Source organism: Eschrichtius robustus, chromosome 16, assembly GCF_028021215.1.
Source record: "Eschrichtius robustus isolate mEscRob2 chromosome 16, mEscRob2.pri, whole genome shotgun sequence".
Classification (NCBI taxonomy): domain Eukaryota; kingdom Metazoa; phylum Chordata; class Mammalia; order Artiodactyla; family Eschrichtiidae; genus Eschrichtius; species Eschrichtius robustus.
This window is the reverse complement of record NC_090839.1, coordinates 63,447,284-63,475,281: the sequence shown is the minus strand read 5'-3', so window position 1 is coordinate 63,475,281 and position 27,998 is coordinate 63,447,284. Positions and strand designations below refer to the sequence as shown.

Below are 27,998 nucleotides of genomic sequence, written 5' to 3'. Positions count from 1 at the left end.
GAGGAAAAAGAGAGTTATATGAATATGAGAAGGGTTACGGGAACATGACCAGGCTTTATACCCACTGTCTCCTTTAAATCTCAGCCTCACACCGCAGAGTAGAGCACTGAGGCACTGCGTGGTTAAATAAGAAGCCCAGGGTTGCAGGCTAAGCACATGGTTCTCTGGCTTCCAAAGCCATCATCTTTACCTAAATGCTGGTGATTTGCATTTTTGAAAGTTTTCTTCGTTTTAGCAGCAGAACCCTTTAGAATCCTCATTAAAATCATACAGACAACCTTTAATACACAAAACCAATCAGACTGGTGCTGCTATGACTATACGGAGGGTAGGGATCCTGGAGCTGTGCCCACCGCCGCTTGAGACCCCAATCACCATGCACAGATCTTTCAGCAAAACCCCCGCACAGCGCCCACTGGTCTCCAGAAAGCAGGGCCCACAGACTGACTTCAAGGTGCCCAGAATCTAGGGCCCTTTCTTCGAGAGTTTCGTGTGACAAGCGCACTCTGTTAGCTCGCGGTCACTAATCAATCCCAGTACAACATGCAGGTCGCACATGACCCTCCGAGCGACGCGTGAGCCAGCCTGGTGGTGTTCCCCCCGCCATGACTTGGGGTGACCAACTCACTCAGATCAAGGACGTCATCCGTTTTGATCAGGTCTTCCTCCCGCGTCAGTGGCAGCTGGGTCTCGGGCTGCCCTCGCAGTTGCAGTGACAGGGAACGGAGCATGAAGAACACCCGGATGGCCTGGACCAACAGGTTGGAGAGCAGAGAAGATGGAAACTGAAGTCATTTTGGTGAGATGCTCCAAACGGAGAAATCACACAGTGACTCTTGATTTACAACAAACAAAATAAAGCCCCCCTCTCTCAGTCATGGTTCTGGTGCTTTCAGAGCCAAGATAAAAAACAATCCAGGATGCACCCTGTTTTCAATTACCCACAGGTTCAGGTTTGGGCCACTTCACCTCACTGAGCACCTGTCACTCGCCAGGACCTTTCCTCTAGTGTCATGTGACCTTCACGGCACCCCTGCTCAGCAGGCAGCCCCGCTTCGCAGATGAGGCACTGAGACCCAAGGAGGCCAAGTGACCTGCCCCCGGCTCACATCTACGGAGGGCAAGAACCAGGCCTCTTCGAACTAAACCAGCACGGAATTTGGAAATCCAAACCATGAGTGTTTCAAGGACCCACCTACTGAATGTGGGGGTGAGGGAGACAGAAGGTGAGATGCTGGTGGGGTTCAGCGCCGGCCAGACCAGGCAGCCCTTAACCCGGGAGCCTCGGCCCCTGGGCCTTACAACAGGGGCTGTGCCACTGACAGGGCAGAGGACCTGGCACCTGGCAAGTGTGCAGTGACGTCAGTGCCCCGAGAGCCCCTCAGACTTCCCCAGCCAGCTTTCTGGGCACAGAGGTGGCCCCCATCAGCACAGGGATTCCTGGCCCATCGAGGAGGAGTCCTGGCGGACTCCAGTGTGAGCAGGCATTTCCAGAGAGCAGAAACAAAGCAGAATCCCAGGCCTTGGAAACCAGACAAGATTGTGCAGAAAGCAGCCTTCACCCTGGCGTTAGCCTGCTCTGGAGGTACCCTCCCCTTGAGTCCTAGATTGGGGCTGACTTGCCCACCAACAAGAGGCCAGGAAGGGGAGGGGCAGCCACAGGGGAGGTGGCCTCTGGGCCACTTGCCCTGACTCATAGCTGGTGGGCCTGCCCGAGGGAAACGGCTCCTGAGTCAGACATACAGGTCTGCGTTGGACTCTCAGCTCCACCACGCTGGGCAAGGCCCCTGACCCCCACGAGCTTCCATTCCCTCCTGCGTGAAATGGGGGCGGAGTCTCTACCGCACGGGGCTGCTGGGAGATTCTGAGATGACCCTGGCGGGGCAGCAGCCAGCACGGGGTCCGTAAAGGGGCAGCCGCCCCTTACTCCCGCCACTCAACATCTGGGCACGGGGAGGCCACGGGGACAAACCACTGTCGCCACTGGTGAGCCACGCGGCCGCTTTTGGGTCCTCTTGTTTCCAAGTTCTGAGGCTGCAGGCCTGGGTCACTGAGACGGGAGGCTGCCCTTTATACGACAAGGTGCCTCCCAAAGCAAGAGGCGGGGGGGACAGATGACTGCCTGCAAAAAGCCAGGCTTGCACTGGCTCCCGATGACCCAGACAACCAGGGTGCCCGTGGGCACCTCTAAACCCTAATCCTGCCTTGGCCCAGAACTGGCAGGAGACCTTGGGCCAATTACTTAATTTCCTAATGCAGAAAACTGGAAGAACAGTCCTATCTCCTGGACCTATTCTGAGGTCAGGTATTCCTCTGTCAACCAGAAGCACTAGAGAAAAGATAAGCTTTTATATGATAATGATGGTGGTGGTGGTGGCATTGATCGGATTGTTTTTAACGTTTTAAAGTGCAGTCTTCAAAAGACATCTGTAATAATCAGAAGAAAAAGAGTTGTAGTTTCACCATAAACCCAGCAACACAGGTTTTCTTTATTAAGCACCAATTGCGTGCCAAGCACCATAGGCACCTTATTGCAATGTAAAGATTTTAAGCAGGAAGGAATGGAGCTGAGAGGGGCAGGGCGATCAAGTTCACACTTGAGAGAGGTGAGGTGGGGGCTGAAACCAGGAATGTTTGATACTTGTGTCACTTAGGCATATACACAAGAGAATTCAAACCCAGCCCAAGTGCAGAAAGCCCAAGATGTGGGTGGTCACTTAAACTATTTGGCTGTTTGAGCTCTCAAGTAAGGAGTCCTGACCTCGGAGATGAGGGGAAATAAAACAGAAAAAGGAAATAAAACAGAAGAAGGGTTTTTCTGTGTCAAACACCCATTCCTCTCGGAGTTCTGAAGGCAAAGAAATCAAGCAGGACCAAAGCTGGGGGATGAGAAAGGAGAAACGTGTGTGGCTTCCTACAGCCCGATCACTCTGAAAACCAGAAACCTTCCAACATTAAAGGAGCCTGGAATTGGGCTCCTAAGGTAGACCTTTTTGATAAAACATCTGCTTTTGCTCTTCAAGTAACAAAATGGAAGATATTTCCGGGAATACAAAATAATAACAATAATAAAATAATTAAAAATATAGAACAAAATAAATACCCCCAATAATACTTTTCCTGCGTCCTGCCCCAACTCCTAAGAGAAGGAAGAGCATGTGAGAAGCCCACACCCATGAATGTGAGGGCAGGTTCCCACAGGGCCAAGTACTCCACTTGGGCTCCCATGGGCGTCTATGGGGTTTGGCAGGCATGGTGACCAGCCCCACAACTCGGAGAATCCACAAAAGAAAGGTGAGATACCAGGATAAGGGTCATCAGATCATCCCACTGCCCTCTAAAACAATAACCGCTCCCTCTGTTTACCCATGGCCTGCCAGGTACAGGTGAGGGTTGTACTGTGTCACCTCGTTCGAGCCTTTTAACAACCCTGCATGGTTCCCATTTTATAGACAGGAAACCAAAGCCTAGAGACGTTAGGCAGCCTGCCCAAGGTGATTCAACTAATAACCAGACTCCAAAGTCTGTGTTCTTCCAACCACATGCCTTTGCCTTCAAAAGACTGAAGGATTAGGGCCCAGGCTTTTATTGAGTGTTTTTCTTGACTTTGCTAAATAAATGTGCAAGTTTAAAAGTATTACTGAAGAGGAAAAAGGCATCCTTATTCTTTGAGGTGTTTTCATAGAACGATACGAAGACTGATTCTGGAAGAAGAGATTAGATTTGGAAAGGCGTGATGGCTGACCAAGCTCAAATATAAAGAAGAGACTTTTCCGGTTTGCTTCCACGCAGCTGGGAGTAAGCCCTGGCAAGGAGAGCCCCATGAGTGGGGTGGGGGAGGGCTTCCAAGTCAGACAGAACTTGGTTCATCCTGGGGTCAGGTGAGTCACGTGGATCCCCCGAGCCTGGGCTGGAGCTCTGGAAATGGAGTGCCCACCACCACAATCACAGGGTGGGAGATAGTGGAGGGGACACCTTGAGCCCTGGAGCAACGCTTGGTCCGAGCCCTCTCTTCCGCTGCCCTTGCCGCGTGTGCAAGCTGATGAGTTCAGGCGACAGTCACTCAGGTTAGGAGCCCACTGAGGCCGTGGAAGTCAGTCATTCTTAAAAGAGTGCTGAAGCAGTTTAAAGTGGGCATAGCCCCTTGGGAAAGCAATTTGGCAATATGTAGAGAGTCACACAAAAAAATGTTCATACCCTTTGAACCAGAAATTCCACTTCTGGGAACTTATCCTAAAGAAATAAGCCAAAAGAAAGGAAACACTGTATTTGTGAAGCTGCTCATTACAGCTTAGTTGAAAATAATGTAATACTGGGAGCAACCAAAATGTCCACCAGCAGGAAAATGCCTGAGTAAATTATGGCAAAAGTCACCAGATAAACTTTTTACGCAGCAGTAAGAAATTAGGCTTATTAAAACTGTATCACAGTATAAAAAACTTCTTGCTCTACAATGGAGAGAGAAAAGCAGCAAGGATGAATGCAAGTCCATGGGTCCATGCCCCACGCAACCATGAAAAGATGTGTTTGCAAACAAAAATGGGAGGAGACACACAAAATGTATTGTTTGTTTAGGGTGATGAAATCACAGGAAATTCTTTCCCCCTACTTTCGAAACTTCGTGAGATGTTATTGTATTTTCTTTAATGCATGATATACATCCAAAGAGTAAAAGCAAAATAGCCTATTTCCTCAATGTCAATAGCGATAAACACAAAAACTGTTTGTGGTTTTACGAGGGAACAGGGACACGGAACGAACGGAGGGACAAATAAAACTTCATGCAAATATCTTTATTTCATAATGGCTTCCATGGTTACTCCATAAAGATGGCTACCAAATGTAAAATAGATAGCTAGTGGGAAGCAGCTGCATAGCACAGGGAGATCAGCTCGGTGCTTTGTGACTATCTAGAGGGGTGGGATAGGGAAGGTGGGAGGCAGACGCAAGAGGGAGGAGATATGAGGATATATGTATATGTATAGCTGATTCACTTTGTTATACAGCAAAAACTAACACACCATTGCAAAGCAATTATACTCCAATAAAGATGTTAAAAAAAAAAAAAAAAAAGATGGCTAGTGGCTTAAATTCAGTTTTGGGTATTCACCAGAAAGTCCTCTCCCTAACTCTATTTTCTCTAGCATTAAGCTTCGGTAGGTTTAGATCATTAAAGACTGTTTCTTTCCCACTCAAGATGCTAGAATGCTCTACCACTCTTCAGGCACCTCACAGCTGCTCTCTCCCATTTACTCTGGGCAAGACCTGAGAGGCAGGACACATGAGGAACCTGAGGCTCAGGGAGGTTAAGTAACTTGCTCAAGGTCACACAGCTGAAGTTGGGATTGACTGAACCTTGATTGGTCTGTGAGCCTGTGTTCTTTCTTAACTGCTTCTCTCAACTGCCCTTCCATGTGGGGTGGGTCCAGCTCAAGTCCAAGGTTATGCATGCATGTCCTCATCAGATGCCAGTAGTTCCTGTGACCTCATTTCAACATGAATTTCCCTTCTTAGATGGGATGGCTCAGTGGCACTCTTGCTATTTTGGTCTTATTTTGTATTATTTGTTTTCTGTCTATTCTTGCATCTAGCACAGTGCCTAGAAAATGCTTGATAAACATGTCAAATGATAGGATAAATGGTGTAACTTGCAAAAGGCAAGAGGGAAAACATGACTTTATTGCCAGATGTCTCCCCGTGGTCTGCAAGGCTCTGACCCTCCTCTCCTAACCCCTTCCCTCGCTCAGCTCCAGTCACCCCGCTCCAGTCACCCCGCTCCTTGGACACGCCTTACTCTTTTGCATCTCGCAGCCTTTACACTTACTGCTCCCTTTGTCTGGAAAGTGCCTCCTTTACATCTTTGCCTGGCTGGCTCCTTCTCACTCTCTAGGTCTCTGCTCAGATGTCACCTTGGCCGAGCAGCTTCCCCTGATCACTCTGTCCAAAGCAGTGCCCCCTCTTTGCTTCAGAGCCCTCACTGCAGCCTGGTATCACACTTGTTCATAAACTTTGCCTCTCTCCACGCGATGAGAGGCCCCGAGGTGGGGCCGCATGCCCTGCTCACTGCTGCACCCTCAGGAGTCCAGCGGCTCTTTGACAAACGTACGAAGGAATGATTTACCAGTAAGGGTGGTTTGAACTACTTTGACAAGTCCTTAAGGAAAATAAAGGGTGGGATTTCTGAAAAGGGTCAGCCTCCCAGAAGTTAGAAAAGTCTATACTCGGCAGAAGGGAAAAAAAGAAAAAAAGGGAAGGAAAACCTTTGAATCCAACAGGACGAGATGGAATGTTCTCTGGATACAAGCAAAGAACATGAAACAAACCACATAAGCCCTCAATTGCTTGCTAAACCATACACTTCCTTTAGCTCAAATTCAAAGCGCACTGCTGTGTTCTGATGCTTGAAATGGGCCGAGGAGCTAAGCTTCTGGAGGATTCCAGACAGCTGCCTTGCATCAGGAACTGGACTGGGGCGAGGGGTCAAAATTCCCCTTCAGAAATGGATCCTGGAAGTCACAAAGGGAAGCTTCTCTCAGGTGGATGGCTCTGCTTTGAGGTGGCCAGCCCCCTTTTATCTCATCCTGCCACCTTCTCCCTGGCTCTAAACCCACGGATGCTGGGACTTGAGAGTTGCTTTTATAAACTCACCGGACAGATGAAGGCCAAACAAGCGACCCCAGGGAAGCCCAGACGTCCCAGGGGCTCTGCCTGTGCTTCAGTTAGCAGTTTGGGCCGTGCAGCCCATCTGGGGCAAGGGAGGCGGGCAGCACAGTCCTGGGAACTTGAACTAAGAGAGATGTGAGGGCAAGGGAGGAAGAACCCCAACCTCAGGCACCTACTGGCCTTTGTGTTTCTGCCTTATTGCTGAGTCCTCCTGAGGACCCTGGCAGGGCAGGCACTGCTGCTTTCTGGGTGAGGAGACAGTGGCTCAGAAGGGAGCAGGAACCCCAAAGCCCAAGCAACCTTCCCTCTGCCATACGCCTCACCCCTGAATTTCTCCTGTGGATCAAGATCGTTTGCCCCAAGCCAGCAGGACATGATGCCAGGAACCAGCCAACAAGGCCAAGGTCCTCGCTGGGCTCCAAGGCCTCTGGGAACTGCCTCCTTCGGCTCCTCCCAGCCCCATCACTTCCCACGTAGCCTCCCTCACGGTGGGCTCCAGCCACGGTCCCCTCTTCGTCAGCAGTGCCACGTCATATGAGCTCATAGCCTGTGTGAATGTGCCACGTCTTTCTGGGCCTTTGCCTCCCCCAGCTGCCCAGCCCTTCCCCACAGTCTCGGCTCAAGGACCAGCCCTCTGTGCTGCTCCACCTCCTTCCCCGGGTAGGATGAGGGACCTGACCCCACGTTCCTTTAGAAACGGCCTTGGCCCGTGGACTGGCGCTGCCTCTTCCCACCTTGAGGAGTGGGGCTAATAAACACAATGAAGGCGGCAGTGGCAGGCAGGGGGTCAGAATGGCCACACTGCCTGGGTTGAATTCTGGCTCTGCTACTTATTAGCTGGGGGACCTTGAGCAAATCACTTGACCTCTTCGTGCCTCAGTTTATCCCTCTGCAAGATGGGGATAATACTAGCGCCAACCTTCTAGGGTGGCTGTAGAATTACGTGAGGAAATTCATATAAAGAACTGATATGAATGATCTGTTTTATCACACAGGCTATGAGCTCATATGACTGTTAAGGAAACCTGACGCACTGTGGACCGAAAAGCAGGCAGGATGCAACCCAGAGCAGCAGCTCTCAACGTTCACAACCTTCTGGACCTTCCGGCTCAGGGTCCAAGGAGGACCTGGGGACGGGTCCTCTCTGGCCTGGGGACACAATAGCTTGACTGGGTGTGTTGCCATTACCCTGCTCGGGAGCATCTCCTAGGCCAACCGAAGGTTAAGGGTGAGCATGTCCACTCCATGAAGGAGTGCAGACATGACATGCATTTGTCAGAACCAATCCCCCCCGTAAAAGCCGGTGCCAAGGATGCCCAGTGCAAACACTGCCACCCGCAAACAATCGTGTGCCCGGCCACGGGGCCCATAGCCCTGGCTGGAAGCACAAGGAAGGAAGGCGTCACTGGCCCGGAGAGAGGGTGGGTCCTGCGGTGAGGGCTGTGGGTTTGGTCAGACAGCAGGGAATGTGGATTGACTGCAGACTCGGGTCCAACTTCCTCTGTGCCCCACCCCCACCCGGCCAGGCATCTGAGGCAAAATCGCCAGCAGGAAGGCCATGGAATCCTCTTGCTTTAGGCGGATCCAGCAAGTCAATCCCGCCCCTCAAAATCTAAAGGTTAAAACACTTCTGCCACTCTGGTTACACTTGGATTAACTCAGAGGAAGATGCGGCCTGATAACGGGAGCCGAGTGCAATGAATTCCTCTAATTTATCCACTAACCGCCACATCTCCAGGGAACGATTTTCTAGGAAAAGGTTATGGTGCTTTCTAAGAAAGAAACTGATCTTACCAGGGAGATAAAATACCCTGAACAGCCCTGGGAGATTGCTTCAGAAAAAAAGTGCTGATAACGGAAGCGCACACTGCAGCTGGGTTCTGAGAACTAATCTCTTCACACACCTCTCCTGCAGGCCAGCGAGAATCACAATTGCATTTGCGTGTGCCTCGCCCCCAAGATCCCTCAGATACCTTAACACCACGCCATCTCTGGGGGACCCGGCCTCTCGGGGCTGATGTCACAGCAGCCTCACCTGCACTATGTCGACTGCTCACCCCCCCACGCTCCTTCGCAGAAGCCCGGCCCCGCTTCCTCTCTCAGAGCTCTGGGGTTGGGACCGGCTCCGCGCCAGCGAAGGCAGCCTGCCTGCCACCGACATCCGACATCCGGCATCCGGGGCCAGATACGATGGAATTTCAATCTCTGCTTTAACAAAGCGCAGCACGCCTGGGGAAGTTAGGCCTGGTGGCGCGGTGCGAGGGAGGAGCTCTGGCTCTTCTGAAGGCGTGTTGGAAGGCAGGTCTGGATGTGGTCGGAAACCCTCTGCCCCCCGCCCTGGAGGTGCTCCTGGCGGGCAGCAGCCCAGGAGAGGCTGCGTCCAGCGCCCACTCACCCGCCGGGTCTTCTCCACGTCACCACACGGCAGCCGCTTCACAAAGTCAATGCCCGTCAGCGGCGTGCCCGTTGGCGGCAGCAGGATGGAGGCGTCCATCATGAGATATTCCACATTCATGGGCTTCATCTAGAAGACAGACATCGGAGGGAAGCTCACTGAAGGGAGGAAGGGGCGGGGGCAGGTGACACTGGCCTCTCACCTCCATCTGCGCATATTAAAGAGCACATCAACCTCGATTCAGACCGAGTGAAGCCTCGAGGCAGCCAGATGTGAGAGATGTGCCTTGTTGTTTTCGAAGTTGCAGATGTCCCCTCATCTGCAGTGACAGCTCACACACTCTGGAGAAGCTGCCTCCCTGCTGTGAAAAGCTCTTCTTTCTCACCCTCTTGTTCCCCTCCCGAACAGGGAGAGGGGCCTCAGTAAGGAGGCCAGCCCTTTACGGTGGTCCCTTTAGGGTGGTCTGCCCTGTGTGCGGAAGCCTGACTGCTGCCCGCCTCCTTCGCTGGCACTTCCAATACGATGACAGCAGATGTAGCGACGTGGCTCCCGTTTACGGGGACCTGACTGCGGGGCAGGCAGAGAACTAGCGGCTTTGCACGTAGGCCCCGTCCAAGCCTCCCAACAACCCCAACAGGGAGGCTGCCGAACTTACAGAGAAAACGGAGGCTCAGGGAAGCCGAGGAATGGATGTGGGCACACTCAGCCGGCTGGTGGCAGAACCATGACACGGACCCAGGCCTGCCCGGCTCCAGACCCACTATGATTTCCACAACACAACCCGCATTCCCCCTTCCTTCCTCGCCTCCCCGGCTTCTAACCTGGGGTAACAGAACCAAGTCACTTATTAAGCACCTACTACTCGCCAGGCCCCTGCAGGGCTCACCTCCTACTGTGCGGGTGCCGGGGCTGTCCCATACTACAGAGGGGATCGCTGAGCTCGGAGGGAGGGCGCGTGCCCACAGCCACTGGGCCAGCCAGGGCAGAGCTGTCTGCCTCCTTCCACACCGCCTCCAGGAAGTCTTCTCCGATTACCAAGACACATGCTAACATCACCTCCCCTCCTGGAACTTTGTTGCATCAGTACTGACCCCTTAATGTGCACGTGTTGTTGGACACTGACACTTCATTTACCTGGCATCATAAAGGAATGACATTTCACAAAGGTAAATATTCTATAGAATTAATTTTACTCCTTTAAGCATCATAAGCTTTTTCGTGCCTCCATTTTTTAGAAAGTGGGCTTCAATCATATCACACTTTCTTTTCCCTCCTGTAACATAAAGCTGACTAAACAAGGCAGAGCTGTGGAGAGGGTCCGGCCGTCCAGAGACCTGGTGAACAGGGAGCCCCTTCGCACGCGCTGCCTACCTTCTTTTGGACCCGTGAAGCCTTCCTCCAAAGGCCTGAGGTCCACCGTCGCTGTTCCTTTACGCCAGAGTGGGGGTGGCAGAGCCCTGTCGCCCACCCGGGGCGCCTGGGGTACCAGCCTTCCTGCAGGGCCTTCCTGGCCTGCCTTCGGCTCCCTCGTAACTTTCTTCCCTCCACCCCTCCGCTCTCAACCACCTCCCAACAAGCCCCCTCTAGGACTCCTGCCCATTATGCCTCTGCATGAAGCAAGAGGTGACAGGAAAAACAGTGAAGGGTCAGAAGTGAAGGCCTGGCTTTGGCAGCACCCGAGAGCCTGTCCCAACTTCGCTGAGCTTAGTGCTGGTTTCCTTAAGTCTGAGCTAACGACTCAGATACGGGGGCTGGGTATATGTCAGCTGTTACTTCCCTAGAGTGCCAGGCTTTGTGCAAAACATGCAATAAATGTGTCACTGAGACAAACAAACAAAACCCAGGAAGCTCCCTAGGGCAGGAGGGAGGGGAACCGAATATCTGTGTGCTGAACCTCTATAGGAAGCAGCCCTTAGGTATTTCACAACCAGCCTGGAAAGCTGTGTGGTCTGGGCCCCATTTTACAGATGGAAAAATCCAGGCTCAGAAGTAAGCAACCCGCCCAGGGTTCCAGTTAGTAAGTAGCAAAAGCAGAAACTGTGCAGGGGTTTAGGAGCCCAAGCTTTTCTGTGTTGTCAAGTGACACACGAGCCTTACGTTTCCAAACAAGAAGCCAAACTTCTGGAGAATTACATTGTGGAAGGGGACGTCACGGGCATAACATAAGACGGCAGCTGACCACTGACTCCACTCCACTCCAATTCATGGTCCAAAGAGTAGAAGACTGAGACACTCTTTTGGGGGGGGGGGGGGTCGAGGGGATAACGGGGTGTGGCCATCAAAGGTGTGAGGGGCACACGGGCAGCTCACATAGCACCGAGGGGAGGCCTGGTCACTGCTGGGGCATTTCTGGAGGTGAATTATACCAATTTACACTTTCCCCTTGAAAAGGCTCCGCGAGGCCTCAGACGTGCTGTGAGCGAGGATGTGGTGAGGGCCCAGCCATCCAGAAGCCCAGAGACGAGCCAGGGACCCAGGGAGCTACACAGCACACGCTGTCTTTTTCTTTCTGACATTTTAAACCCTTGGGTTTATTGTAAAGTTCCCGAATCACTTCACTCTTTTGTCCATGAAAAGGGCGATTTATCATCTAGTTACTGAGTGTCAACTAAGGGGCAGGTGCTTATGGGGACGCAGAGGCAAATGAACAAAACAGAGCAACCTGCAATCTTCTGCAAGACAGGGAAGACCCCGGGCTGGCACTGCAGGTTCAAGGAAAAGCCAGGTGCGGGAACATTCTGGCGGCACAGAGAAGAAGGAGGCAGCACAATATGCAGAGCAAGGCAGGACACTGGGAGGTGACGGCTCTGCTCCTCGATGGCTGGGCACATGTGGGCACCTCCCTCAAGCTCTCTCTTATTTCCTTATCGGCAAAAGCAGGATAATGATAGCAGTGACTCGCATCAGGCTGACGTGGGGATTAAGAGATTTCACATGTATGACATGCTGTACACACCTGACACGGACTAAGTCCTCAATCAAATACTATTCACATCAAAGTGAATCTTTCTGAACCAACTTATGACTCAGCCTAACTTAGGGGGAGTGAATGTCATCTGAAATTTCACTGGTGGGGATCAAAAGGCACTGTTTTCAATGCACTTCCCCACCAGTCTCTGCCATTCGCACGGAAAGCTCCGAATGAGACGAATTCTCCCCTGGTTCGGCAGGACAAGCTTTGCATACCCACAAGCACATCTGGCCCCTCACTCACCGTCATGCTCCTGTACTCATCTTCAAACATGTCCAAAAAGATTTCTTCTCCCTAAAAAGAAAGGAAGGAAAGAGAAGATTATGCACATTTTTTTCCCATAAACAACAAAGTATTATAAACTCCAGTTCGAGGCTTTTGGGGCCATCTGTTTCTTATTAGCCAGTTCTCGTAAATTACCAGGAAGTGAAATACACACGTGAATAAGAACACACACACCCAAATGAAAGCCCAAATATCAAATTGCACCTCAAGGCTTTTCTCCTTTTTTTCAAGCATGTGTAGTTAGATTTCTAGTGTCAAGGCAGTTAATTAAAAACAACAAAAATAACTTCATATATAATTAAAATATAAAAAGGGTTAATGTTTCAAGTATTTAACATCATCTGCTTGCTGAGAATGGTTGGAGAAAATAAGAATCTCCGTTAAGTTGTCATGTTAAAGCTACGAGGCTCCACACCTCTGAAAGGAAGAGTATGATTAAATATGCTTAACTCTAAAATTATACGGCTTGTTCCATTTGTTTTTGAGGCGCGCCTTTGGGGTTGTGGAGTTCCTGCAGCCCTGATGACTCTGCCCCGGAGGTCCCTCCCAGAACAGGGTGGCGGGGAGGAGTTGGCTCTGAGACACACAGACCAGGGGCCAATCTCAGCCGTACCTCTTGGAGCCTCTCTTTGTTTCACTGCAAGACTGGGATGAGAGCCCACGTCTGTGCAACAGGAAGACAAAATGAGTTGATGCACACGGTCATTATGACCACCCTGGATAGGCCCGCAGCGGGGGAGGGCAGGGGAGACTTGGCTGAGCGAGTCAGGGCTGTTAGAGCTGGCCTGCCTCCTAAGCGCCCTCCCCCCCACCCCCCGGCCACACACACACTTGGGGGTGGGAAAAGCAATAGGTCCTCTATATGTTTTTCCAGTGATCAGAACCACAGGTAAACTTGAAAGTTCTTGTGTGGTGTGAGAACCATGCAATAAGCACAGAAATAGCAACCCTTGAGAATATCCATAAGCTTGTGAGATACTGTACTTAGGGTGCAAACCTTTTAGGATACAAGAGAGAAAAATCTGGGTTGGGAGAAGGGAGCTGCAATTCAACTGCAGTTCTCCCTTTTGTCAGTGAGAAAGAACAATCCTCTGGGAAGATGCCTACCTACATGTCTTCCTGTTTTTGCAATCCAGAAGCTTTCTGGGGGCCAGGGTGGGGGTGGGGGGGGCAGGGGAATAAACTAAGAGCAGTTATCCTGGAAAGAGCTTCAAAGATGACTCTGCCGAGGACTCCTATCCTCACTGCAAGGCCAAGTGTGGTTTGGGCCGGTCTAAGGGGAGACTGGGATTTCTGCCCCGGTGCGTGGGGCCCACAGTGGTGCCACCCTTGTCTGGGCACGTCCACCGTGTTGCAGCTGCGTGGCATCATCTGATCCCGGCGAGGTACACTTCCAGATTACATGACCTGGTTTTATCTCAACGAACACTGACAATAATGGGCAGTGGCTTAAAAAGCTTCTGACAAAGAAAAAGATTCCCGTGCATATATGTATCTAGTTCACAGCAGTTTAAGGAGAGTACAAACAATGAATAACAGTGCAAGTGAATGAGAAAAGGGCGGGGCCGACGCCTTTCCTCCTCCAGGGAGGATCTCTTCATCAGCCAGAGTACAAGGGCAAACCACCACTCACTGGATCTGGAGAGATGTGATGTGGAGGCCAAAAAGTCAGAAACTACTAAGCCCGCTTGGCATATGGATTAATCCACTGTTGCTGACAAATGATGAGCCTTGCCTAAGGCTATATTATGCCTTAAGAAAAGAGGTAAACAAAACCATCACAATGCAGTATCTTAAAACGAATCATCTGGAAACTGAAGACAGATCTACAAGTTTTCCAAATACTGAAAGTTACGGTGGTCCTTTACCAGCTCTCGCTAAATTCATGATAAATGTTTAGAGCCTGTGTGTGCACACAGGCACACTTCATTTTATTGCACTTTGTTTTACTGCTTCACAAATACTGAATTTTTTTTTACAAATTGAAAGTCCATGGCAACCCTGTGTTGTCAGATGGTAGTTAGCATGTTTTAGCAATAAAGCATTTTTAATTAAGGTATGTACTTTTTTTTATACACCGTGCTATCACACACTTAGCAGACCACAGTACAGTGTAAGCACAACTTTGATTAGCGCTGGGAAACCAAAACGTTTGCGTGACTCTCTTTATTGTGAAATTTGCTCTACTGTGGTGATCTGGAACCAAACCCACAGTATCTCTGAGGTCTGCCTGTACATGTATATAAATATTACACATGCATATAATTTATAAACTCATATGTAATTCAGTAATTTTATATGTATAAGCATATGTAATTCATGAACACATAAGTTCATATGTATTATTTAGTCATATGAGTATCTGTATATAATTCATCATTTACATGTAAATTCATCAGTAAACAAATTCATATATAATTGATAAATAAACAGTCCCATACTAGGGGTGAGTCCTCAAGAGTTGTACTGATACAAGAGCATGGACAGATAAGTGCAGAGACCACTGCTCCGGAGAGGATGAAATTGAACATTTTTACTCAGGACCCATAGGGTGTAAGAAATAACTGAAGACACTACAGTCTGGTTTATACGACACACACACACACACACTGCTGTACCCCTGAGTTCTGGCAGTTTACCTTATAGAAATGCCGCACCAGGTGGACACTTTCTTCTCGGGCTCCCTGTTAAAAGAGAGGGAGGGTGTGAGGGGGGCAGGTCTCACCGAGGCGAGTGAGTTGGGTAAATCACAAATTCTAAAGTCTGAGTCTATATAAGACATATGCTGGGCTAATAATCTTAATCTATAAAGTGGTTCTTCATAAGGGGGTGGGGGAGAAGGCGCTCAAAATAAAAACGGGCAAAGGACAGACGATTCAATGTGGTGACATGGAAAGTTGTTGATACACAGTTACATGAGAGAAACGGGTTCTACAATATGGCCTTGATGACTCTGTTTTTATAAAAAGAAAACTTCACTTGTAAACGTGTGTGTTGAGTGTATGTGGTATCTGGAAAGACACACACCGAAGTGTCAACTATCATTACCTTTTACCTCTCTGTAGTTTCTAAACTTTCTAAAATAAACATGGAAAATAAGAGGGAAAACAATGAGAGCTATTTAAAACAATGAATGAACATAGTAGCACGATAAACCATAAATAAATAAATGTGTATCTGTACACGTATAAAACTTCCATAATATAAAAAGAAAAAATCCTGGAGACAAATACAGAGCCAAATACAAGAGAACTACTAAAACTCACTATTAAGTGGGCTTCTCGGGCCCATCTCAGTGGAAGGGCAGGTCCATGGGAGCAAGTGGGTAGAGGGGGCGGCAGGGGTCTGGGGCCCAGCTTCCTCCCAGTGGTGCTGCGGACCGGGCTGCGGACCAGATGCAGCAGCTTCCCAAGACCTCCTCCTACCCTCCCCCAGGGCACGGGCGCAGGAGGAAGGGGGCCTCACCTCCAGGCAGGCCAGGTGTACGTCCTTTATGATACAGCCTGTGCTGGTCACGACTTGCTGCTTTAGGAGCAGGCAGCTCAGCTCCAGCGTTGCCAACCGGATCTTGCCATCTGCAGAGCACACCAGGGTCAGCCGCGCGCACCCCGGGCTGCACGCCCTCACAGGCAGTCTCTTGCCTTCCCGACTTGGAGGTCAGCAGGTCAGCTGGCAGGTCCCCCGACATCCAGTGGGGGTACAGAGGGAACCCCCATGTGCCAACCTCCTTCCCTATCAATTACAATTGAATGTTTTCATCAAAACCGCCTGTACCAAATGCTACCCAAAGTCCCCTTATGGAGGGAGGGGAGGCAGGAAAAATGGATAACTACTTATTACTGAAGGCCTAGAAAGTGGCCATCTGCGGTCACTTTGCTTGTCCAGCATTCCTTCCCTTTCTTCAGGGACGAGCACCCCCAGTTTCCCTTGGAGAGCCACCAGCCCTGCTCTCGGTCATGTGATTTGGGTGGAGCTGGTCCTGCTTCCCCTGTCCCAGGGGTGGGCACATCCCCCAGGCTGGTCAGGGCCATCCAGCCCCCTGGTCACAGTGACTGGGTAGGGGGCGAGCAAGGGAGCCAGTCACAGCCAGTCACAGCCAGTAAGGCTCAGTTCCACAACTTGCTGGAACCACCAGGCTCGAGACCCTCTCCTCGTGCTGGGCTGCGGAGAGGACAGGGACAGCGGTAGGGCCCTGATGGCCCGAGCACTACAGTCCGCAGTGGCCACCTCACCAGCGTGCTCTACAAACTGAACCCCTGAGTCCTCCCTTCCAACAGGCTGCCCAGCGTCTCTCCTACAGCAAGTCCAGAGCCCGACAGGTGGCGGGAGCTGCAGGCAGGCATCTGGCCAAGGCAGAAGGCCACAGAGCCCAAAGGCAGGCTTGAAAACATTGTTCGAGCCCCGGACTCAGCTGTGCCTCAAGCCAGCGCCCAACAGACGTGAAGTCACACAAGCCAACAGTCTTGTTTGTTTGTTTGTATTGTCTCAGCGAGTCTCAGTTGGGTTTCTGTCAACTGCAACCAAGTTCTGACTAACACAGCCTGCTGTCCTGCTGTGAGCCAGGCATGGTCTGGATGCTTTAGAGACGCTCCCTCAAGGAGTCTCTCTGAAACCCCACTGCAATGGGTGCTCTAAAGGCTGAGGTTTAGAGAAGTGAAGTGGCTTGTCCCAAGTCTCACCCTGGGCTGTGGTGGACTCCAGGTGCCCTGAATGCCAAAACCCACATCTGGCATCGTCCCTAGAAAGCACCCGTGACCGCCTGACTGAAGGGCATCCTGCTCTTAGCAAACTCCCCCTCAGTCTTTAATCTCATTTCTGGGGAGAGGCCTCCACGTGGAAGGAGGGGCCAGGAGACGGGGTAGTTTCTAGGCCACATCTCCGAGGTCTTGGAAACAACAGGGACCAGGATGGACCGCTGGGGAAAAACTCAAGGCAGACACACCGCTGCACACCTCCCTGGCTGGCCTGTAATGGGTGTGTGTGTGTGTGTGTGTGTGTGTGTGTGTGTGTGTGTGTGTGTGTGTGTGTGTGTGTGTGTGTGTGTGTGTGTGTGTGTGTGTGTGTGTGTGTGTGTGTGTGTGTGTGTGTGTGTGTGTGTGTGTGTGTGTGTGTGTGTGTGTGTGTGTGTGTGTGTGTGTGTGTGTGTGTGTGTGTGTAGGGCGGCAAACAGGTGAGAAGAGGGAATGTGCTTGCCCAAAAATGAACTGGTTACATACGAGCAAAACCAGGCCTTCCTAAGCACGACACAACCCCAGGGGCCACCCGGGCAGAGGCTGGTTAGTCTCAGCTCGGCCGTCCTCCCGGGCCCAGCCCCACCACCACTTCTGCACCGCGGCCCAGGCCCGGCAGCGCCCACCCGCCCTCCTCCAAGCTCAGGAGTTCTCCGGAGCACAGTCTCACTCCCGCCTGCCCCTCCGCGGAGCCGCGCTGTGGGCCAGGTCAGAAACGCCCCTCCTGCTGCCTCCAGGCAAGCGGACGGTGATTTTCCACCAAGACCCTTCTTCTTTTCCAAGTTCCTGCCAAGTTGCTGAGTATTCCTCCTGCTGGCCCATCTCTCCAGGGCAACGGAGGGAGCAGCAAACTCCTGAGGCCTCATCGAAGCTTCCAGATCGTCCCTCTGAGCTGCCCCAACCTCTTCTCTTCAGAAATACACCGTCCTCAGGGGGCCTGCTGATCCTCCCCACCGTGGAGGCTCCTCCCCAACACCCAGGCCATGCTCCACCTTCCCCATCACCGAGGCACGTCCAGCTCACGCAGCTCCTGCCAACCGGTCCTGGGCCACCATCCTCAGGAACGTGCTCCGCCTCCCCCAACTAGACCTCCCGTGGAAACTGACTCCACCGAGCGCCCCTCGGTCCTGAGCCACCCACATCTTTCTTGCCACCCAGGACACCCTCCTCCTGGCCCTCCCCCTCCCACGCGGGGCCTGGCCCAGGCTCTGGAGCTGGCTCCCCCTCTATGTCACCTCCAGAGATCGGTAGTGGCCCAGAGCTCAGTCCTAGACACGCCTCTCTCCTCTCTTGTGACTTTTTTTTTTTTTTTTTTTCCTCCTGTGACTTTAAAAACCATCTGTGAGCCCCACAGTGTTAGTTCTGGCCCTGAACCCACACTGAGGTCTACATTCCATCTCCACATGGAGTCCCAGACTGCCGGGACTTCACAGACCCCCAGCCGTGGCTCCTGGAGGACAGGATCCACGTCTGTCCCCTACTTCCTACACCCTCATCCCTCGCATACAGAGGCTGGCATACAGGAGGCACTCAATAAACACTCGTTGAGTTTACCGATACCCTTTAGGCCCTGGACCCGGTTCTCCAAGCCCCTGCACTCACTCCGCAGCAGTCACACTGTGCTTCTGGCCACCAGCCCCCTTGATTCTGAGGTCCTCAGCTGCAATCACAACCCTGGACCGCTGCCCTTCTCCTGAGCCTGACCGGGGCCCGCCCCCTGGACGGCTCCTGGTCACTCAGCTCAGCGGCTCTCTCTCCACCAGGCTGCATCTCCGTCCGGCCCTTTCCTGCGCACTCACTCACGCCCCGATGGCCTCTCTCCCTGCCTTGCAACTAGGGTTGCTCAGCCTCAGCACCATTGACATTTGGGGCCAGATAATCCTTTGCTGTGGGGGCCCGTCCTGTGCACTGTAGGATGTTTAGCAGCGTCCTGGCCTCCACCCACTAGATGCCAGGAGCAACCCCTCCCCAAGTTGTGACAACCAAAAATGTCCCTGGACATTGCCAGATGTCCCCTGGGGACAGAGCTGCCCCCAGTTGAGAACCACTGTGCTAGTTCATTCCACTTGCTCTTTCTAGCCCCTACTGTGGCTGCAGGTCGGTGCTGGCCAAGACCTCAGAACTAGGCTGACACGTGCCAGACACCGGGCATGTCTCGTATTATCAACCTTCCCCCTCACTCACACTCTCAGCCTAGTTCATGCTCAAATGTGGCCTTGGGCCACCCCAAGAGGAGGGTTGCAGACGCAGGCAAAACTGACCAAAGCAGGGTTGAGTATGGAAGAAGAAAGAGAGGGTCTGGCACAAACACCATGGGGGAAGGAAAGCGGAGGAGACCCCGAGATGAAGACACAGCTGGACGGGAGGGGTCTGGGTGGCCCAGGACACAGGGGTATGTGGCAGGGGAATGGCTGAGGTCTGTCTGGATTCCCAGCAGGGCCAGATCTAGAAGCCAGGGCTCCTGGTGCCAGCGCGGGGCCTGGTCCCCGTAACTCCACCACCCCTGTGAACCACCCGCACGCCCGGGCACCTGGCTGGGCCGCGTTGTTCATGATCCTGATGAGCCTCTCAGCCAGTAGGTGGTTGTAGGTCGTCTTCTCGGCCGCAGTGGGCACCGGCAGCTGGATCCGCTCGAGTTTCTCAGGTTCCATGCCTGGAACGGAGAGAAGGGGCCGGCTGTAAGCACAGCTGCCATACCGAGTGCCCTCCATGTCCTGAAAGGCCCCTTCGAGCGGGGCTTCCTCAACCTCGGCTGTACACGGTCCGTCTTCGTGATTCCTGCCATGACCGTGTGCTGCCTGTACTATGACTCACCTCAGAGTTTTCTGTAACTGGACCTTAAGTAAATATATTAAAACATGTATTTTCTTTTCTTTTTTGGCCATGCCACGCAGCTTGAGGGATCTTAGTTCCCCGACCAGGGATTGAACCCAGGCCCTCGGCAGTGAAAGCGCCGAGTCCTAACCACTGGACCGCCAGGGAATTCCCTAAAACATACATTTTCTAACACTACTTGCAAATGGGAAATCAGCATGGCTGCGATACCAACAGTAACAAAGTTTTTATGTTTCAGCCAAAGACTGTTGACTGGCTACTCACTGTGGCCCGAGGCCTGCTCTGAGTTAGAAAGGGCGATCGGCAGGTACGTGAAAGGTGTTGAGGTCACACTAGCCCGACTGTGACATGCTCCTGGGCACAGTCAGAGGAGTGGGAAGTGGGTGGGAAAAGGAGAAACTCTGGCACTGCAGGCTTTGCTGCCGTTTCGGGGCTGGTCTGCGCGCCCCCCGAGGCCACCCCTGTGTGAGACCCGTCCCACAATGGGGGAAACGGACCAGACGGAAAGGAACCTACAGTTGTGCCCACCAATTGCATCTCCAGCTCTTAACACCAAACTGGAGAGCTGGGCCCCTGCGTGGGAAGCACAGAGGCGGCAGCCCCGTGCCGGTCTCACAGAAAGGCGCAAATGCGACAAAACTGACAGAGCGGGTCTACGTTTAAGGGGCAGAGGAATCACTTTTCCTCCAGGGAAATCTAACAGCATTTCAAAGACAAAGATGAGACGGGGGTGGGGTGGGGGAGGCGGAGGGTGGGGCGCTTGGGAAAGGAGAGAGGGCGCGCTCAGAGTCTAACTGAACCGAGCATCAATCACTTTTCCTAAAGCAGGACCTGGGGGCCAGGGTGACAGGACGACCTGCTGGGGTCACTTCGCCAGCCCAGGTGTGGGACAGGCAGTGCTCCAAATCCCTCTCCTCCCGCCGAGCCCAGCTCTGGAAAACTAGACTTGCAGAAAAGCTCGCAGAAACAAACATTTCACTTGCTCCACGCCTGGGGAGCTGGAAGGATTGTTTGTGCCTGAAGCACGTCTTTTCCAGTTATTCTACGAAAGGGGGGATGGTGGCACTTCTGGGAACTCTTGAAATACGGCCCCTTGAGTACTAGAGGATGCTTCATTTAGAACCCTGACAAAATAGCGGAGGATAGCAGCGAGGAGCTGATTGTCTGGATTCTAAGTAACTCCCACACTCACACATTGACGTAATAAACCATAACAATATATCTTGCGCTACTGAATTCCTTCCAACTCCGAACCGGAGGTTAAGTCATGCCAAGGAGATGACACGGGTGGAGGCGGCCCCAGGGCTGGAGGTGAGCAGGTCCCCCTCTCGCACCGCACCAACGTGGCTTCATCAAAAACTTTGACTGTGATGAAAATGTGATTTGTGGATTCTGTATCTCATTTTGATGCTAAATGTCTAGCTCTGAAGCATTCTGGTTTATTAAATGGCAAGAAGGACATCAACTGAATCTTTCTGGCATTTGCTTTTTTCCAGAAATGTCAACACTGTGTGAATCTCTCTCTACCCTTTCGTTCTTGGCCCTCTGGGAACTGTCAGTCAGTGATTCTGGGGAAAACAATGGCTCCCCGGCCTGCCCGGCACATCACCCACTTCCATGACCCCCCATCCGTCATCCCACTTCAAAGAAGACGGTGCGAGGAGCCAGCTTCTGGCTCCCCCCGGAACGCAGCGGCAGCGGCAGGGCCTGGGAGACAGACTCGGACCAGCTCTTGAATTTCCATGGAGAGTTCCCTTTTTTGTCTCTTGCCTATTAGTGCCCTGACTCCCTTAGAATTTGTCAAAAATGAGGAAATCTGTGGCAAAATCTTTTCTCAACAGGAAGAAAAACCTGCCAAGGTTATCCTGACCTTCCTCGGCTAGCAGCTCCACCCTCCGTGAAGCGGGGGACCCAGGGGGACTGAAAAACCTCAAGACTTCACAGGACCAGATTCCAATGCAACCTCTTCCTTTAGTGAGGAAATTGAGGCCCAGAGATGTTAAGTCACGTCCCCAAGGTCACAGACCACGTTAGAGGCCCAGTTAGAACTAGGTTGATTCCGGAGATGGACAGGATCCAGACGGGGAGGGGGTGGCACCCCCTGTGTGGTGAGCTGACCACAGCAACAGTTTGAGAGGGGTCTGCCCTCTGGTCTGACAAAAGCTACCGCCAGCCCCGCAGGGCCTCCTCGTACCCTTGGGCTCGTTCTCTCCCAGGGTTCTTGCTGCACTGTGGCCGGGATGGAAGGGGAAAGAGCCAGGTGCCAGGTGCTGGAGGAATTTTGTTTTGATACTTACCTCTTGGACTCCCAGCCTCCTTACATGTTCAATGGGAATAATTACAGAAACTGCCCGTCCCAGGGTTGCTGTCAGGACGCAGTAAGAAGCAGCACTCGGTCACGTTCAATAGTTACCTGTCGTTACCTTGCACTGATGGGAATTTTTACTTTGAACATGGCTTAATGTAGTTCTATATCAGCTGTGTTATAAGAGGAAAGAAAGAATGAAAGAACAAAAGGACGGAAAGGAAAACAAACTAACCGAAGCTAACATCAAGCTATTTTAGGAGGCCCAGAGAAGGCACGCTGAGCTGCCTATCGGGGGCACGGGGGACGTGCAGCTAGGTTGGACTCTGAAGGATGAGATGCTCAGGGACGACCGGGACTTGCCAGGCCAAGGGGCAGAACTCGGGGAGAGCGGGGTCGGGGCTTTGGGTGGAAGTGATGAGGCAGAAGCCAGGGGAGGGACAGACACGGCTTGGATGCCAGGACCCCTGGAGGGCAGCCAGCGGGTGACATGATCTGGTTGTCATGGCCAACTCTAGAGCAGCCCCCATCCCCCTGGCCACTCCAGGTGATCTCCCCGCTTCCAGCACTTTCCCAAAACAGACTCCATGTTGCAACGCATCCTATGTGCAGTAGATTTTACCACCAGCCAAGGGGAGGCAGAGAGCAGGGTCCACTCCACACAACACATGGCAGAACTTTGTAAAGAACCCCTCTGGGCATCTCCGCTCTTTCCCCAAAGTTTCTGGTCGGCCAGGTGCCTCATTCCCTCCCTGTCTCTCTCTTTTTCCCACCATGGCCTCTAAGACATTCTTCTGGGTCCAAACAAAACAGTGGCTGACAGCTGTGAATGAACAAGGTCAGTGTGACAATATGACAATGATATGCATGTGAAAGGGAAACGGCACGTGTGCAGGCGGACGGATGGACAGGCAGACAGACAGATAGACATAGACACACACACACACACACACACACACACACACACACACACACACACACGTTTCCAGTCACTGAGAAGCAGGTTTTGTTGCAAACCCGATCGAGTTCCTTCGCCAGCCATTTCCCTCTGACTGAAATAAACACTGTAGATAATATACTGTCCTATTTGCTTCAACCCCCTAAGTGCCGAGTGACAGACAAATTCCAGAGAAACCCAGATGCACTTCACACGGCCCGGGAAGCCGTGCTCGCACGTCCAGATTCCAGCAGACCACACGCTTCCTCGTTCCCGCCCCACCGGGGTCAGATCCCGCTCTGCCCCAGTGAGTCAGAACGGGTCTCCCTTGCCATCACTCCCACCCTACAAGCACCGGGCTGCGGACTGGCGGGGGCCAAACTCCCAACTAACTAATTCAAAGAATCCCAAATAGAAGGGAAGGGTGTGGCTCCGTGATGTCGGTAACCAGATCCTAAGCTTCCCCTCTGGGTTCTAGATTCTTCCTCCTTAGTGGAAACCCCCATTCAGGACAAGGGTAGAACAGACCCAGACCAAAGCTACATAAAAAGAAGTAGACAGACAAACCTGCCTAAAGAGACCACAATAGTGCCAGGTAAAAATAATGGTCAAAAAATTTTTTTCTTGGACTTCCCTGGTGGTGCAGTGGTTAAGAATCCTCCTGCCAATGCAGGGGACATGGGTTTGAGCCCTGGTCGGGGAAGATCCCACATGCTGCGGAGCAACTAAGCCCATGTGCCACAACTACTGAGCCTGTGCTCTAGGGCCTGCGAGCCACAACTACTGAGCCCGTGTGCCACAAGTACTGAAGCCCACGCGCCTAGAGCCCGTGTTCCACAACAAGAAGCCTGCGCACTGCAGGGAAGAGTGGCTCCCGCTCACCGCAACTAGAGAAAGCCTGCACGCAGCAACGAAGACCCAATGCAGCCAAAAATAAATAAACAAACTAAAAAAAAATTTTTTTTTTCTTTCTTTCGGTCTCCTTGGCTGGAGTCACACAAGCATTGCCAGCTTTGGAAGACTATAGACCAACTATTTCGAAAGCTAACCAGATGTTGGGCCAATTTCCAATGTACTTCCAGTTCTGATTATGTGTCAGTCGAGATCCAAAATGATATTTTGCCAACTCTCCGCATGGCAAAAGCCTCCCTTTATCCTGTTACCTTTCAACCTTTCCCATACCTCTCGTCCATGTTCCAGTAACTTCTCAGCAAAACACAAAAAGCAAAAAGCCCAAGATTCCTCTTGGGTAAACAATGATAAATGGAGGGGGCAGGGAGCAGAAGGGCTAGTGGGTGGAGCAGGGGAGCCTTTAGGAAGACGAAGCTGCAAAACTCACCTCCCTTCCCCTTCCCCTGGGCCAGGGCCCTGCAGACTCGATAAAGGAGAGAGGGCTGCATCTGCTATTACAGATGTGAACCAGCCTTCACCACGGGGCCAGACGGAATCGCAGCGAGAGCCTTCCTCCAACCGGTCAGCCCTTTCCACTGCGCGATATTCATTTCGGTGCAGCATCTAATCTATTATGATTTACTGGAAGGCCTGAGCTAACATTTGGTTTTTATTAACATTGCTTTTATGTTAAAATTGTCTTATGATGGAAAATCTATCAGAAAGAGACCATTTCATTAGGGCCCCTGCTTAGAGGGCATGGGTCTGGAAAAGCGAGGCTGAAGGTTAAGTGCAGCGAACTGCCTGCTGCCTAACCAAAACAGAAACCACCCACCCACCCACCGCCACCAAACGGCCCCCACCAAATGCAGACCTGTGCTCGCAGGCCAGACTGGAGCATACACCAAGCGGCAGCTTCCCTTGGGGGTGCCCCAGGCACCTGGGCCTCAGGGTGCTGAACGTGAGCTCTCCAGCTTCCGCTCCCAACCTGTTTCCTAGCCCACACTCGCTGGTTCTGGAAATGGCACCACCAGTCACACAGTGGCAGGAGGCAGGGCCCTGGGCATCACACAGACTCCTGCCGTGGTGCCCCCTCCCACCCAAATCAAGCAGAAGTCTCCGCCCCCGGCCCCACGCCTCCCCTTGTCTCCCTGTCTTCGTAAATGGCCACACACAGCTGCCCCAGCGTCCCTTTCCCTCACCCCCCACATCCAGTCCATCAGCTCGTCCTGGCTGTAGCTCCAAAATGTATCGTAAAACCTTCCAATTTTTCTCCATCTCCGCGGCCAATGCGCCGTAATTCAGTCTACGTTATCCCTGCCTGGACTACTGCAACAGCTTCCTCACGAGCCTCCCAGCCTTCCCCCTTGCAACTCACTCCCCCACCCCCATTAACTGACTTTCCATCCAGCAGCCAGGGTAATCTTCCAAAAATTTCCATCTGACCATGTCACTCTTCTACTTAAAAATCCTTTAGGTGTTTCCCACTGCACTTGGAATAAAATCTAAATTCCTTTTTGCGGCCTTCAAGGCCCTTCACGATCTGGTCCCTGCCCACCTGGTCAGCCTCACCTTGACCTGCTTTCTGCTCCTCAAACCTGTAAGGTCTTTTGCACCTCAGGGTCTTTGCACAGGCCGTTCCCTTTGCCGGGAGCACTCCTGCCTCAGATCTTCGCAGAGCCGACTCTTTCCCATTCTTCAGGCCTCAGCTCTGATGTCTGTTCCTCAGAGAAGCCTTCCCTGACCACCCAAGCTAGTGACCCCTGCACCACCACCCCTGGCTTCCTCCACAATCACAGATCACACCCGTCACGCTGCCTTCTCCTCCACCACTGTCGCCTTGCTCCCTCCGCAGCAGCCACACTCGCCACCAGGAAAATCTCTGTTTGGTTCACCGCTGTGTTCTCAATATTAACCACAGTGCCTGGCATCTAAGAAGGGCTTCAGAAATATTTGTCAGAAGGCTGAATGAGTAAATAAATGAAAAGCATTAGCAGGAAGTGGAAGAAGGAATTAAATTCCCTCGAATACAGAGTCCCACTCTTTTAGGAAGAAAGAGAGGTGGGCTCCCCAGCAGGACCTCGGCAGGGTCGTCTCTCTGGCCACATTGTGGACGAAGGAGCGTGGCGTGCCAGCCACCACTTCTCCACTCCCCAGCACACGGCGGGGCTCCTGGAAGGAAGCCCGCTCAGAAAGCCAGCCCCCCGTAAGACGAAGTGTTCACCCACGTGCCCCCTGGCCTTCTGGAGCTGGGCGCCCCCACCCCCGCCAACAGCACCCTCCCTGCGGAGGCCCCGAGTGCACCGAGCACCGGCTGCCAGGAAGAGAGCAGCGCGGGGGAGCTGCCACTCGGCTGAGAGGCACTCAGTCAGCAAGCTCTGGCTGAGCGCTGACCGGGTGTCAGGCGCCGAGCTGAGTACTGCAGGAGGCCATTGAGAGCGACGCGGTCTCTGCCTTCAGAGGCCCGGCGGTCCAGAGTGGGAGAGAAAACACGCGGAGCAAAAGCATAAAAAAGTGCCATGGGAACTTCATGGAAATTAAAAGCGTCTGCTTTTCCAAAGGTACTGTTAAGAAAATGAAAAGGCCAGCCATAGATGGGGAGGAAATCTTTGCAAAACACATCTGATAAAGGACTTGTATATAGAATATAAAGAACTCTCAAAACTCAACAATAAGAAAATGGACAATCCATTAAAACACGGGCAAAGGAAATGAGAAGATGGCAGACTAAGCACTTAAAAAGCTGTTCCACGTCATTAGTCATTAGGGAAATGCAAATTAAAATCACAATAGGACACCACTATGTACCCATTAAAATGACTAAAACAAAAAAGGTGGTCGTGCCACCCACTGGTGAGGGTATCAGAACACCAGAACCCTCGTGCACTGGTGGTGGGATGTAAGCGCATGCGTTCGCTTTGGAAAACAGTTTGGCAGTTTCTTAAGAACAAACACACACACACCTATCATATGATTCAGTCATCCCATTCCTCAGCATTTTTCCAAGAAAAATGGAAATACACGTCCATACAAAGACTTATATACAAGTGTTCACGGCAGCTTTGTTCGTAATGGTCAAAAGCTGGAAACAGCCCAAACGTCCGTTCACAGATGAATGGGTAAACAAATTGTGGTACATTCACACAGGGAATACTACTCAAACATAAGAAGAAAGGAACCACGGATACACACAACAACATGGACGAATCTCAAAATAATTATGCAGATTGAAAGAAGCCATACAAAAAAAGAGTATTTATCGCACGATTTTATTTACATAAAAGTCTAGAAAGTGCAAACCAAGCTATAGTGACAGGGAGCAGTTCAGAGTTGCCTAGGGAGAGGGGTGGGAGAAGAGAGGGATGGAGGGGAGACAAAGGGCAGGAGAAAACTTTTGGAGTGATGGATACGTACACTGACTTGACTGTGGTGATAGTTTCATGGGTGTATACATGTGTCAAAACTTATCAAATTGTACACTTTAAATATGTGCAGTTCACTGTTTATCAATTATACCTTGATAAAACTTTCTTTTTTAAATGCTACAACTTCCAGCCAAGAAAGGCAGACCATCTAAAACAATGGTTACGAGACACTGGACAAGACAACAGGCAGCATAGGAGGGTGATCCTGAGAGAGAAGAAACTAAGGCAGTGTGCCCAGTGATTGCTCCAGGTCTCTGTCTGGAAAGTTTCCAGGCCTCACCACTGACAGAGAAAACCCAAACAAAGCTCACGGTCTCTCTGAGGTGAGAAGGCAGAGTCTGCAGTTCAGAGAGGCCAAGTGGCTGGAATTGATACGAGACAGTAGCAGAGACGGGGGAGCTGCACAGATCGGCGAGGGGGTTCCTTCTTAGGTTCCCGCTAAGTTCTGCCCTGTGCATGCAGGTGAGGAAAGGGAAAGGCCTGCTGGGAGGAGGCAGGTGGAACAACCCCAGGAGCTCACACGGGGCTGAGAAGAGCTCACATTCCCAGCGGCCAGCGTGG

The 27,998-nt window shown here is 51.9% G+C and overlaps 1 protein-coding gene across 4 annotated transcripts in view; it reads right to left on the bottom strand.

Moving 5' to 3' along the window:
- CLEC16A (C-type lectin domain containing 16A) overlaps positions 1-27,998 on the bottom strand; it is a 208,705-nt gene that overhangs the window by 103,666 nt on the left and 77,041 nt on the right. For all 4 annotated transcript variants that reach the window (XM_068565832.1, XM_068565833.1, XM_068565834.1 and 1 more), the window contains exons 13-18: positions 19,575-19,697; positions 15,780-15,889; positions 14,954-14,998; positions 12,273-12,323; positions 9,059-9,187; positions 629-749 (exon numbers count right to left, since the gene is read on the bottom strand). In XM_068565832.1, coding sequence (XP_068421933.1) covers positions 629-749; positions 9,059-9,187; positions 12,273-12,323; positions 14,954-14,998; positions 15,780-15,889; positions 19,575-19,697 — 579 coding nt within the window. The remainder of the gene's footprint in view (positions 1-628; positions 750-9,058; positions 9,188-12,272; positions 12,324-14,953; positions 14,999-15,779; positions 15,890-19,574; positions 19,698-27,998) is intronic.